Source organism: Palaemon carinicauda, chromosome 10, assembly GCF_036898095.1.
Source record: "Palaemon carinicauda isolate YSFRI2023 chromosome 10, ASM3689809v2, whole genome shotgun sequence".
Taxonomy (NCBI): Eukaryota; Metazoa; Arthropoda; class Malacostraca; order Decapoda; family Palaemonidae; genus Palaemon; species Palaemon carinicauda.
This window is the reverse complement of record NC_090734.1, coordinates 76305239-76319352: the sequence shown is the minus strand read 5'-3', so window position 1 is coordinate 76319352 and position 14114 is coordinate 76305239. Positions and strand designations below refer to the sequence as shown.

The 14114-nt window shown below is 38.2% G+C and overlaps 2 protein-coding genes and 1 pseudogene across 2 annotated transcripts in view; 2 read left to right on the top strand and 1 right to left on the bottom strand.

Annotated features, from left to right (window-relative positions):
* Positions 1-598, top strand: part of LOC137648060 (treponemal membrane protein B-like) — a 633-nt gene extending 35 nt beyond the window's left edge. Inside the window, exon 1 of the mRNA XM_068381002.1 lies at positions 1-598. This exon is cut by the window's left edge and continues 35 nt beyond it. Within this exon, the coding sequence (XP_068237103.1) occupies positions 1-598 (598 nt within the window).
* Positions 1-12703, bottom strand: part of LOC137648652 (C-type mannose receptor 2-like) — a 50472-nt pseudogene extending 37769 nt beyond the window's left edge.
* LOC137648059 (uncharacterized) lies at positions 1791-3048 on the top strand. The gene is made up of 2 exons (XM_068381001.1): positions 1791-2137; positions 2256-3048. The coding sequence occupies exons 1-2, from the start codon at positions 1791-1793 to the stop codon at positions 3046-3048; spliced, it is 1140 nt and encodes a 379-aa protein (XP_068237102.1).
* Positions 12704-14114: the final 1411 nt, after the last annotated feature.

Here is a 14114-nt window from a genome sequence, read left to right as displayed (position 1 = left end):
CAAGAGCGACACAAGCGAGGCCCGCCGAAAGTTGTTAGAAGCACAAGCTAACTTAGCCAAGGTTCAACTGAAGGCACGCTTAGAAGCGGAAGAACGTGCAGCTAAGAAGAAAGCTGAAGCTGATGAACTCGCTGCTCAGAGAGATGCCGAGGATCAGGCCGCTAGAGGGCTAGCGGACGCTGCATTGCTGGAGGCCGAGCTCGAGGTTCAGAGACAGCAACTTGAATACAAAATTAGATCAGAGGCAGGAGAGTCGCAATGTGGTTCGGAAGTGTCTTCACATGCCGGAAGCGTGAGAGTTCCCAGTGTAAAGGCCGTGGAGACTGAACATGAGTCAAGGATCAATCAATGGAGGCTAAGTGTCGCCCACCACCAAGAGAATGACCCAAATGCTATGCAGACAATGGACCCTGTAGAACATACAAGAGGACCAGAATGCCATTCTACACCCATGGAAGTCCACTCACGGCCATTGGATCCCACCTCAACTCGTTTCGCACCACGACATACCACGTTTGAGCCCTCTGTCACTGACCCCTTGGCCAACAACTCTCAAGTGCTTAAGGCACTTGAATGCACTCTTGCTAGTAGCAATTAGTTGGCGCAGACATTGCTGTTACCACCGACTAAACTTGAGCGCTTTGAAAGCGACTTCACCAAATTTAATTGGTTCAAGATGTCCTTCAAATGGCACATTAAGAACAATACCACGGACCCCGAGCGCAGGCTGAACCAATTGTATCATATCCTAGATGGGCCTCCGAGAAACCTGGTTGAGCACTGCTTGAACCTGTCACCGACAATTGGGTACGATGAAGCTTGGAAGCAGCTGAGTGAATTCTACGGCAGAGAAGTCGATGCTACTGAAGCTTTTATTCGTAAGCTTCTCGAATGGAAGGAAATCCCAGCAGGTGATAGCGAAGGTTTAATGAACTATACTTCTTACCTAAAGAAGGTGAAGGCAGCACTGGGTGCAAATTACACTAGAATTGAGCTGCAAGAAACTATGAGAAAGATGGTGGAAAAGCTCCCTCATCCTCTTCGGGTAAGATGGGTCTCCAAGTACCTGGAACACGAACACAAGCTTCCAGCCCTGATCACCTTTGTGGAGAGACAGGAACTGGTCGCTAAAGAACTGAAGTACTACGAGTGTGACCGTCGTCCATCCAAGGGCAAACCTGAGGGCACGAGCAAGCCGATTAAAGCTAAAGCCTTGCCTATTCACCACAGCTCTCCTTCTTACAATGGGATATATTGCATATACTGCAAGAAAAATAAGCACGGAATTCAGTCGTGCCACCGATTCCAAAGCCTCAATTTGGATGACCGCTGGAATGCTGTGGTGGATGCCAAACTCTGCTTCAGATGCCTAAATGTCGCGCACAATCATGAAGCCTGTGAAGAAGAATCCACGTGTGGCAAGTGCGGCTTGGGGACGCATCACACGCTCTTGCACTATGTGAAGAAAACCCCTCCAAGGGACAGTGCAAACTCCAAAGAGCAACTGTGTCCAAGACATCTGACAAGCCTAAAGCGGGGGCCGGGACGACTAGCAATGCACCGCCTGATAGCACTAACAACGAAACCGCTCCAGAGGTTGGGACTCCTGCGACGACGGGGCATGTCCACGCCATGTCCACTGACCGACGACCGGATGGTCGTACAATGTTGAAGCTCATCCCAGTCATGTTGAACGGAACGTGCACTACGATCGGCTTCATAGATGGAGGAGCCGCACCCACGTTAGCCGCAAGGAGCTAGGTGTAACGGGAAGGCCTTGCAACCAGACCATGGTGACAGAGGCCGGTACGTTCGCCTGCAAGGAAGTGGTCCAACTCACCCTTGGTAACATCAACGGAGGTGAGGAGGAAGAACGAGTAAAAGAAGTCTTTGTTACTGACAAAATTAATGTGTCAACGGACTACACAATGCCTTCGGACTGGCTGAAGAGATGGCCACACATGGCAGACGTAGAGCTGCAAAGCATGCCAACGGACCACGAACAGGTCGAGCTCGTGATCAGGTTAGACACGACCCTGAATCGAGTCATTCTGGAGCATCGCCACGGCACTGCCAACAAGCCATCCACCTACCTATCCATGCTTGGTTGGGTGGCTTTCGGGCCTACTGGAGACCGGTCTGCATCGGAGGTCTCACTCGTGCATCATGTTCATCGAAAATTTGATCCTCAACACTTGACAGAGCTACTGTAGTCATTTTAATCGAGATTTTTTCGAAAAGGAATCCCTCTCCAGATTGGAAGATTCCCTAGAGGATAAGAGATTCTTGGCCACCTTGAATAACACAACACAGCATCGACATGGAAAGTACGTGGCCAAGCTGCCATTCAAGGACTCTACTCCTCTACCTGATAATATGAATATGGCAATTCAACGAGCCCGAAGCTTGAAAAGAAGACTAGAAAACGACGAAGCTTACAAGACATCCTACGTAGCTCAGATGGAGAAATATACTGATAAGGGCTATGCCGAAAGGGTTCCTGTAAGTCAGCTAGACAGGAAGGACAGGCGCATATGGCTCATGCTGCACCACTCTGTCAGGCATCCTGTCAAACAGAAAGACCGAGTGGTCTTCGATCTGAAGGCAAGGCACCAAGGAACATCTCTCAATGAACATCTGATGCAAGGCCTCGACCTCACCAATAGCCTGATAGGTGTTCTACTGCGTTTTAGAGGGGGTCAACATGCCATCACAGCAGACGAGCAGATGTTCCATCAGGTGAAGGTACCTGAAGAGGACAGAGACTGCTTGAGGTACCTCTGGTGGCCAGAAGGTGTCACCAGCAAAGAACTGCAAGTCTTCAGAATGACGTCCCACGTTTTTGGCGCAAGATCATCGCCGAGCGTCGTTAACTTCTGCTTAAACAAAACAGCCCTGGACTTCGGAAGCAAGTATAACAAAGAAGCTTCTAACTCTATATGTCGCAACTTCTACGTCGACAACCTCCTCAAGGCGATGGACGATGAGGAAGAATCCATCAAACTGACCAGAGATCTGATCAACCCATGTGGGGATGGAGGTTTTTAAAGAATGCTTGAAAACTGATACCATATATAGTTAATAAAGCATTTTTATCATTCTAGTTTATGATTATTTATATTTGTTTAATAAGATTATCAGAGACTGAGATTGCAAGTTAGCCATTACGATAATTTGGGGATAACGTGTTCCTTTAAATCAGTAGTTGCCAAATGCTGCTTTCAAAGTTGGCAATTTGTCCAAAAACCTAGATTAAGCATATTGGAAATATGTCAGCCTAATATCACACTGAAAGTTTGGAATGCCTGATTACATGGGGAATATGTAAAAAATATCAGAGTTCGGTCAGTAATAACCCAGGTAGATAACACAAGAATTAACATCTTTGTCATTATTTGTAATTATTCTCTTTTTTTTAATTTCCCAGTAATAAAATTAAAAAGTTTAAAAACATCAACTAATATCAAATAGTCCAATACTTATCGCAATGGTTCGGTGTACTTATTCACATTTCCTTGATGCTAACGTTCGCCCAGATCCAAGAATGGAAGCCAGCACGTAATGACAGAGGAAAACGAAAACTAAAAAGATAAGATAGTCGGGCTGTAAAAGTACATCGAAGTGCCCTTAAGTAAGCTATTAATCTTTATTTTTCCCGTTGGTGATTGTATTTCATTTTGGGGAGATACTGAAATTCTTAAATACCTCCAAACATCTCGTAACTACCCAAAAGTTTTGTAATATCTGATATATTGAATATATATATATATATATATATATATATATATATATATATATATATATATATATATATATATATATATATATGATATATTGAATATATATATATATATATATATATATATATATATATATATATATATATATATATATATATATGATATATTGAATATATATATATATATATATATATATATATATATATATATATATATATATATACTGTATATACATATATATATATACTGTATATATATATATATATATATATATATATATATATATATATATATATATATATATATATGTGTGTGTGTGTGTATATATATATACATAAATATATATCTATATTTATATATATATATATATATATATATATATATATATATATATATATATATATATATATATATATATATATACATCATATATATATATATATATATATATATATATATATATATATATATATATATTTATATATTTATATAGATATATATCAATCCATAAAGAATACCATGATATATGTATTCACGTGCTTTAACTTCTTCCTTTGGATTCCCCAAGTCAGAAGACGGGCTCCTGACAAGATAAAAATATCCGCTTCTCTTACAAATAGACATGTTACAGTCATATGTTGATATGTTTGAGCACTTCCTTTCGGATATATGCTATTTTATATCATTTTGTGACATTTAATGTGGGTCACTTTTAAAGTATCATAATTACCTATAGTCTATATCGCGTCCCTCAAATAAGGTATCTTAATCAGGGCAGGATTTATTAGTTGCATAGGGAGCAACTCCCCCTGGCCTCTTGTCTGAAGGGTCCCCCGACACAAAAATAAATAGATAGTAGGGAAATTAGTAAGATATTGTGGGAAAAAAAAGCCTTTTGTGACCAAAGGGCCCCGTAACATACCGAGATATATCTTATTTATTTGTTTTTATTTTCATCAGAAATTGTAATGATTAATGAAGCAAAAGAAGCCATTAATGGCGTTAAGTTCAGACATTTAAACAAACGCCAATGTATAATTAAGCATGATTTGCATGATTATAATTTCCATTGTGATCTAAATTTGAAGCTACACCCTGTAGTTCAAAACTACTAATATCCAAATTATATTGTGACAGAACTTAAACTGCCAAGCATTCCTCAGTATATATTTGTGGATTCAACAAGAGCTGTCTCTCATGTTGACCACTTATCAGTTATTGTACGATATGCTGTTTCTGGTAAGCTGGTAGAAAGATTTTCAACTTTCTTGCAACTTGGCTCTAACAAGGCTGAAGCACTGACTAAAACTCAGTTAGAACTTTCTAAATAAAATGTTAATTTTAATGATTGCAGAGGACAATCCCACGACAATGCCAGCAATATGTCAGGTTGCTATACAAGAATGCAGGCCAGACCTCAAAATATAAACTTAGCATTAGTTTATATTCTTTGTACTACTCACTCAGTCAATCTTATAGGATAGGCAACAGCCTCTTTCTGTGTAGGGGCAGTTGGTTATTTTGGCTCCACGCATTGTTTATACACCTTTTTTCTGCATCTACACAACGATGGGCTGATCTCATGAAGTCTTTGACCGGAAAAAAAATGAGCTCACTAACTTTTTAATCACTTTCAGACACTCGTTGGTTAGCAAGAGTTGATGCTATTACACCCCTTGTAGATAGATAATACCTCTATTTTTAAATGCTCCAAGAGATATCGAAAAGGGCTCGGAGCATACACCTGAAGTAAGAATGAAGCTCGAATAGGCTACTGGGGAACAATATGAAGTCTTGAGACAGCTTTGATAGCCAAGATCTGGAATGCAATACTCGTACAGATCAACAAAACGAGTAAAGTTTTCCAAGGCTTTGATGTTGACCTGAAAAAAAAAAATTGGCTGATTTTATTGATTCTCTAGAAAAGTTTCTAAAATCCCTTAGAGAAAGATATGAAGATCTGGAGCCAGAGATCAAGAATTTATGTGGCAACCCAGAATACAAATCAAATAAAGAAAGGCCTTAAAACAGAAATAAGAGTTATGATACGAACACAACTTCAGCCTTCAGGAAATACGTTTTTCCCCAAGAGAAAAACTCAGCCGTGAAACTTTCAATATCATTTTATATCAATGGTTTGTTGCCTTTCAACAACAGAGGGTAGTATACCAATCGGTGTATGACAGATTCAATGTAGAGGTCAATTTATGTACTTTACCTGATGCTGAGATAAAAACGGAGATTGAGAAATTAGTCAGTTCTCTTCCTAAACACCAGTGACAATAGTGCGTTTGCAGCTTTTGCCAAGCTCAGATCATGTGTCACTCCATTCCAACAGGCAATTTCGTTACGTGACGAAGGGCTTCCGGATACCTTTCCAAATGTTAATGTAACCCTTAAAAGATACCTTAGCATGATGGTCACTAATTGTTCAGGTGAAAGGTCATTTAGCATACTGCCACTAATAAAATTCATCTTAGAACCTCATGACTAATGAAAGGTTAAGTGCTCCATGTCTGTTAGATGTAAAAGTAGTTACTAAAAAACGATACATTTTGATGATCTAATCAAAGAGTTTACTTAGGTAAGACGTAGGAGGGCGTTTTTGAGGTCAGTATACAAAAATGACAGTAATATTAACGAATTGAAGAAATATAGGTACCATGATAATCCATAACTTTTCCTGATCACAAATCCTTACTGTAATTTGACGCAATATTAACTGAATAATGTGACCAAATTTATATTTAGTCTATGAAATTGGAAGAATTGAAATAAAAACGTTATTCGAACGTCACATTAGCAATTTCCACGTTTAAAAATTAATTAAACTTTATTCTTCACCCAAGGGGTTAACTATTGCACTGTAATTGATCAGTGGCCACTTTCCTCTTGGTAAGGGTAGTAGAAGAGACTCTATTGCTATGGTAAACAGCTCTTCTAGAAGAAGGACACTCCAAAATCAAACCATTGTTCTCTAGTCTTGGGTAGTGCCATAGCATCTGTACCATGGTCTTCTAATGTCTTGGGTTAGAGTTCTCCTGCTTGAGGGTACACTCGGGCACACTATTCTATCTTATTTATCTTCCTCTTGTGTTGTTAGTCTTCATAGTTTACATAGAAAATATTTATTTATTGTTGTTATTGCTCTCAAAATATCTACTTTTCCTCGTTTCCTTCCCTCACTGGGCTATTTTCCCTTTTGGAGCCCCTGAGCTTATAGAACCCTGCTTTTTCAACTAGGGTTGTAGCTTGGCAATTAATAATAATAATAATAATAATAATAATAATAATAATAATTCAATTTCTTTATGGGGAGAGGGCCTCCCTAAACATAAGTCCCCCGGGTCCCCCAATTACTAAATCCAGCCCAGATCTTAATTACTTGTAATCTCTTTTATTATAATTAACGTTTGAATATTATGTTTCCAAACGCGACGTCCCGCATTTTTTTTTTCCATATTTCAACAAACTGCAATAAACCCTTACTATAGAGAAAATCTCTACTATCTTGACAGAGGATACCTTATTGTCTTACCTTATGAGAGTAAAAACTTCATCAAATTAAGAAAAAAAAAATAGTTCATTTACCCCGGACACCAGACTAGACGGAAAAAAAACTTAAACTGATTAAACAGTTGGTTGGTTTAAGAGGACCTTGCCTTATGCAAGACATGGGTTCTTGCGATGGCAGCCCGTAAACATCAAACAGAGTATTAGTCAGGGCAAAATACAGTTTATCCCTCAAAAAATTGTAACAAAAGGTTTCCCAACTGATTCTGGTAGGTTTTAATGTACTTTTTAACATACTAAAAGTTTACTAAACTATGACCCCCGTAAAAGTATTTTTTTTCAAGATGGCGTCCAAGATGGCTGCCGAAACCTTTGAACGATCATAACTCTATAACTATCAACTCAAATTTGATGATCTTGGTGTCTATTCCTACATTTTTGGGGGCAAAGAACACATTAATACAACTAAGGATACCATTGAGCTGTTAAATCATTATGAAATTGGATTCTTGACCTTCAGATGTTCACTATCACCTTATACACAAACACTTACAACAAGCAATAGTTAAAAGAATTTATTCTTAGAGGTATAATAATAGCAAACTAATTATGAGCATCTTCTATAGGGTTGTTAACTTACAGTACTCATGTTTATATAATCTTCTAATTATATCAAATCCTAATTTCACTTAGCATAGCCTTATATTTCAAGTACTTGGTTACATTAGCAATAACACTTTTATCCGCATAGAACAAGTTTCAGAGTTTCAATTTTGAGTGTCATCCTCTTTCTCAGTATCAACCTCTCGAGTGTTGTTTGGATTGTTACAGTTTCCAGTCTGCCAAGGGCCACATACACCAGTGCAAGGGAGTCCATAACGTCTGCAGCTGCATCGAGATAATCTGCATCCCTCTGACAATTGCAATGGATAATTTTCAAGAGTTTGTCAGGTGCAGCACTGTTTTGGGTCATAACTGATACTAACTGATTATTCTCGAGTTTCCATCCCCATTCAATTGGGTTCATTTCATTTGCCTTTCCCATCCATAACATAATTGGAAGTACACACGTTGGCTATGGAAACTTGTTGCTGATGATGTTGGGGGAAGCCTTTCAGGAGTGACAAATGCTTCAGCAGTTGCCACTTTCTTGGTGAAAATGGTATGGCGCAGTGATGATAGTGTATCATTAGATTTGCCTCAAAAGCAATCAACCATCAGTTATTTGCCAAGATCTGATATCTCCTCTTGAGATTTGTTTTGAAGGGTGAATGCACTCGCACAGGACTTCATGACAGGATCAGATTTCACTAATTTTCGGAAGACTGCCTTTTTTGCATGCCGAAATTCCTTGAAGTGGAACCACAGCCTGAGTAGGCATGTACAAAGAGTAATTCAGTGCATACATCATCTCCTAGAGTTTCTTTCAACAGGTTAATGTTATGCACTTTGTGTTCTCTTGACTGTTTGCTTGCATCAAAACGGAAGTAGATGGTCTCATTGTCTGTTCTGGTATAATGAAGGAGCAGGATCAGCAAATCTGTATCCTCACCAACTAATGTTGTGGTGTAATGATGGGATAGTTCAACAGTTGCCTATCTACATCACCTGGCGACTGAAAGACATGGCATCCCCTTTTAGTTAGTGCTGTGCTGATAAGAGAAATCATGTCTGTCTTATTTTTGTCACGAGATAGAAAGTCCTCCTTTTTGCCTGGAAACTCTGTTTCTGCTGTGAAACTAATTATAGGGTGCAGGTTTTTTCCTCGTCTCAGATATGTGTTGTCTTTTATAGAGGGGCCTTCACCATATCCATTGAACACCACTGTTGCTTGTCCATAATTTCTCACAGTGGAGGCTGCAAAAGGCTCCGCTATTGTATAATGAGTCGCCTTTCTTCCATGGTAAACGATGGAGCAATAAGCCTCCATTAAGTGCATAACAATCTGTTTTAGGTTTAGAGTTAATCACAGCCTCACTTAAAAAGGATGCAACATGGTCTTGAATTGCCTGAGCAAGCAGAGGTTTATCTGCTTTTCAAAGAATGTTCCTGGTCTCAAAGAGGGCTGGAGGATATGGGCTTAACTCATATGTCAAAACCTCTTCAAGGGAAAGATCTCCTGATCTTGACACAACAAGGAAACGCTGGAACAGAAGGGCAGGATTAATGGTATGATCAGGAGCAATCTTCACAGCAGAGATATTTCTAAGGGTTTGGGCTCTGTCTTTCCGCTTAAATTTGAAAGTAAATGCTGGCTTTACAATCATATCTTCAATGATCTTGTTCTCAACTGGTTCAAAGGCACTTACATTCACATCTGGTCCAGCCACTATTCCGTTGACAATATTTCTCAAAGTAGTATCAGATGTGAAGGGTGAACAGGCTGCAATCTTTGTCTGAATTTTCATAAGATCAGATGCATCTCTTTTGATGTGTGCCTCAGTTGAATCTGTGTGTTATGGACTTGTAGTATAGGTTAGGTCGGTAAAACCTTGCATTGCACTGTCATACTCAGATGATACAGGTACAGATAAGGTCCAAAGAATTACGCATCTCCTTGGTCATCACACTGCCATGGGTTAGACCACCAGTGCTCTTTAGAGACCTCATCAATGTTTGTTCTATGACAATATCACTACTTGGTCCTGCCCAACAATGATTGCTCCTTCGAACAACATGAAAACCATCAAGGAACTTTCAATAAAGATCTGGGTGCTTTTCCTCCAGGTTGCTCATTTGCTGCAGGTAGTAATGAGAAGATCACAGATAACTGAAGTGTCCAGCTGCAGCAAAGACAGTTAGGCAATTGGACAATGCCTGCAAATGCATCAACCAAGATCCAGTACGATCTGCCTTGATCAACATTCTTGCTATGCCAACCATACGCTGATAAGTCAGCCACAACTGGCTTGTCTTTGAGGTCTGAGCAAGTTCAGATTTCTTCTTCTCCATTACTGTCTCAAGTTTTATCAAAACCTCAGAACAAGCAGCATCTTATAGCATCATCTCTCCAATAAAAAGGGAGGAGTACAATTCCTCTGCCTGATCTAGCAATGTCTGAGTCTGAGAATCATCTTTGGCCATTTCCATTACAAGCTGGCTATGTAGGCACTTGTCAACAAGAAGGTGGCCCCGCAAAGCCCTATGGACAGCTTTCCCTGTTAACAAGTGCACCACTGCAATACACAGTCTCAAGTATGTTTTTGAGGCCGGTCTCTTCCATGAGAGTTCCTATGGCCCCCAGTAAGTTCATGAGTGTATGATTTGATATAATTAGAAGATTATATAAATATGAGTACTGTAAGTTAACAACCCTATAGGAGATGCTTATAATTAGTTTGCTATTATTATACCTCTATAAATTCTTTTAACTATTGCTTGTTGTAAGTGTTTGTGTATAAGGTGATAGCGAACATCTGAAGGTCAAGAATTCAATTTCATAGTGATTTAACAGCTCAATGGTATCCTTAGTTGTCTTAATGTGTTCTTTGCCCCCAAAAATGTAGGAATAGACACCAAGATCATCAAATTTGAGTTGATAGTTATAGAGTTATGATCGATCAAAGGTTTAGGCGGCCATCTTGGACGCCATCTTGAAAAAAACACTTTTCCGGGGGTCATAGTTTGGTAAACTTTTAGTATGTTAAAAAGTACATTAAAACCTACCAAAATCAGTTGAGAAACCTTTTGTTACAATTTTTGGGGGGTTGAGGGGGTATTTTCCATATATTGACCCTACTATATCAAGTCACACATGAAATGAAATAACATATCTCGAAAAAAGGGGAGCGCTCAATAACATCGGTAATAGTATAGAACACCACGCTCTCCATTTACTCCAATATAATGGAATCCTGCAGCTCTCACCATCTTGCACAGTAATTAGGGGGTTATTTAAATTCTGGGAAAGCAATAATTAGCAAGATAAGTTGAAGATGAGGGAAGGGGTTATAAAAAGAAAATAGCTCGGTTTCCTCACTAAACGACTTGGAACTGACATGTCAACATAACAGAATTCGTGATGCCAGCGTACATAAAAAGAAGTTCGTGATGCCAGCGTACATTTTATTTACTGTATATTCAAAATATACTTAATTAAAAACGGATTAATTACTCAAAAGTGTCCTTAAAATATGCAATTTACAAATAATGACACTTTTGAGTAATCACAATTCTTGATTAAGTATATTTTGAATATACAGTATATCAAATGTACGCTGGCATCACGATCGGTTTGGTTGACTATGTTGACGTCAGTTCCATGTCGTTTAGTGAGGAAACCGAGCTATTTTCTTTTTATAACCCCTTCTCCCCTCTTCAACATATCTGGCTAATTATTGCTTTCCCAGAATTTAAATAACCACTTAATTACTGTGCAAGAAGGTGAGAACTGCAGGATTACATTATATTGGAGTAAATGGAGAGCGTGCTCTTCTATACTATTACCAAAACATCAAAATATGACTAACATGTTTGTTTTCTCTTCTTCTTTTGTCAGGACCCATCTCACATGGGGAGTCCAAATGAAGAAATTAACGGCATGGGAATCAACATATCATGGTATATGGAACAAAATATACATGTAGCAAAGGGGTATATTTAGCATAACAGATATTGCAAAACTTTCGGGTGATTACGAAATGTTTACCAGATGTTTACAACTTTTAGTATCTTGTTTCCATTTGTTCGGTTGAAACAAAAGCTTAAGCACATAGACATTGGGCTAATGCCCACAAGAATTCTTTACGAATATTGAATATAAGCAAGTCATTTTTCCGACTGTTCTATAGATAATTGTAATTAATTTGATACATTGTATACGATCAAAACATGATGCCATAAAGTGGGCATACTACTACATTTCTACATTCAACCAACGATAATCCGAACTTGAGAAAGTCTGTATTCGAGAGGAGAAAGCATAAAACTACCGCACCATTCAAGAATCTTATTCAATCGCTAAATGATTCTTCACATAAAGCATTACCGATTCATCACTGATTGCTATAACTGTGAATAGCATAGCGAATCTTTTATGTATTAGTTTCTTAATATTGGAATTTTAACAGTGCATTTCTATATATAACTAAAAACAAAAATTTATCTCTGGCCATTTATATTAACAAAAGAAACAATTTCCAAGATTTCATCAAGACGACATGCCAATACGAAATAAAAGTTTTGATTAAACTTTTACAGAAAATCAACACAAAAATACTGCGAACCATATTGTTCCTGTCCCGTTATAGAAATCATTATAGAAAAATTTAGTAATAAAATTGTTCAATTTACCTGTTTAAACTTCTTCCAAGGAGTAAGAGGTCAAGCGCCAAGTTTAAGTTTAGAACAAATCAAAGGCACTTGACTGGATGATGTATCTGAGAGAGTCAGAAGCACACTAAAGAAAGACAGTGGGCGAACTATCTGTATGCGGGAAATGCCGTAGCGTAAGCGAACGAAAGAAGAAAAAACTGGTTTGAGCTAATATGTTGCCATCCAGTAATTTTTTTCTTGATTTATCATACAACTGTTTTTAATTACCATATCCGGTTAAATACATGAAGCTATATTAGTTCTATAATAGGAAAGGTGTTGGAAATTTGGTATGATCAAGCAAGACAAGCGTGAATGTCAAATGACGGTGAAATTATGATGATGAAGTTATCCGACAAAACCAACTATACAAGGTCGCTTTGTGATGTAGACCTAAGAAGGCAACATGAGACTACGTTTTCATCCACCTTTTCCGGTCACACCCTTTTTTCGTGTGAAATTGAGATACAGCCGCGGATGTGGGACAAATCCTGAGGATGCAGTTCAAGTTTTTCTCTCGTTGAAAGTTTGGGACACTTTTGATCTATCATCATTGATAAAATCCACCGATATGGTGCATGGCACTCAGCACTACACAAAGAAAAGGGTAATGTAAACATTACTTAATAATGCAAGAAAGCCATAACCATGGCATCAGTAAAATTCATACATAATTCTAAAAATGTAATTGACGAGGTGGAAGGTTTTGCGCGTCACAGTGATCAGCAAAGCTACACTAGTCAAAGCCAACCATACTAGGTTGGTTTGCTGTTAGCGAACAGACGAAAATCTCCCACCATCACCTATCCCAGTGGCTAGCGTGGTAATGAAAACTAGCCAAACCTCAGACATATATATATCACAACCATGTCTCAGCCCCCAGTCCCCAGAGGCAGTGGACTAACTGCCCAAGACGGCGGGCAGCTACATTCCACTGCAAGGGGTGCTTAAAATCTCTGGACTAAAATAAGCCACCTTTAGAAACTGAACCTTGCAACATACAACGTCAGGACCCTTTTAAGGGAAGAAAATCTTGTTGTGTTGCTAGAAGAGCTGAAATAAATAAATAGGTATATAATAGGATTGATATCTAACAAAAAACATAAAACTCAATCTACATTTGTTTGGGGTGATTTCAATGTTAAAGTAGGTCAAAAGAAGAGAGGAGAATGAGCAATAGGTAAATTTGGAATAGGCACAAGGAATGACAGAGGAGACATGCTTGTAGAGTTTGCTAAAAGAAACAATTTTGAAATCATGAACACCTTTTATAAAAAGCATATAGAAAATGGACATATGGAAGCCAAAATGGAAAAACTAAGAATTAAGTAGATTTAATTCTCAGTGAAAAGGTCAATTTAGTTGAAGATGTAACAGTGTTAAACAAGTTAAAGTCAGGCAAACATAAAATGGTGTGAAGCAAAATTTATTTAGATCTAAAGAAAGAGAGAAAAATTAGTTTTAAGAAAAAAAAAATAAACACATCTGTAATAAGAGAAAAATCGGACGAGTTTAGTTTAGCAATACAAAATAAGTACTTCCAGCTAC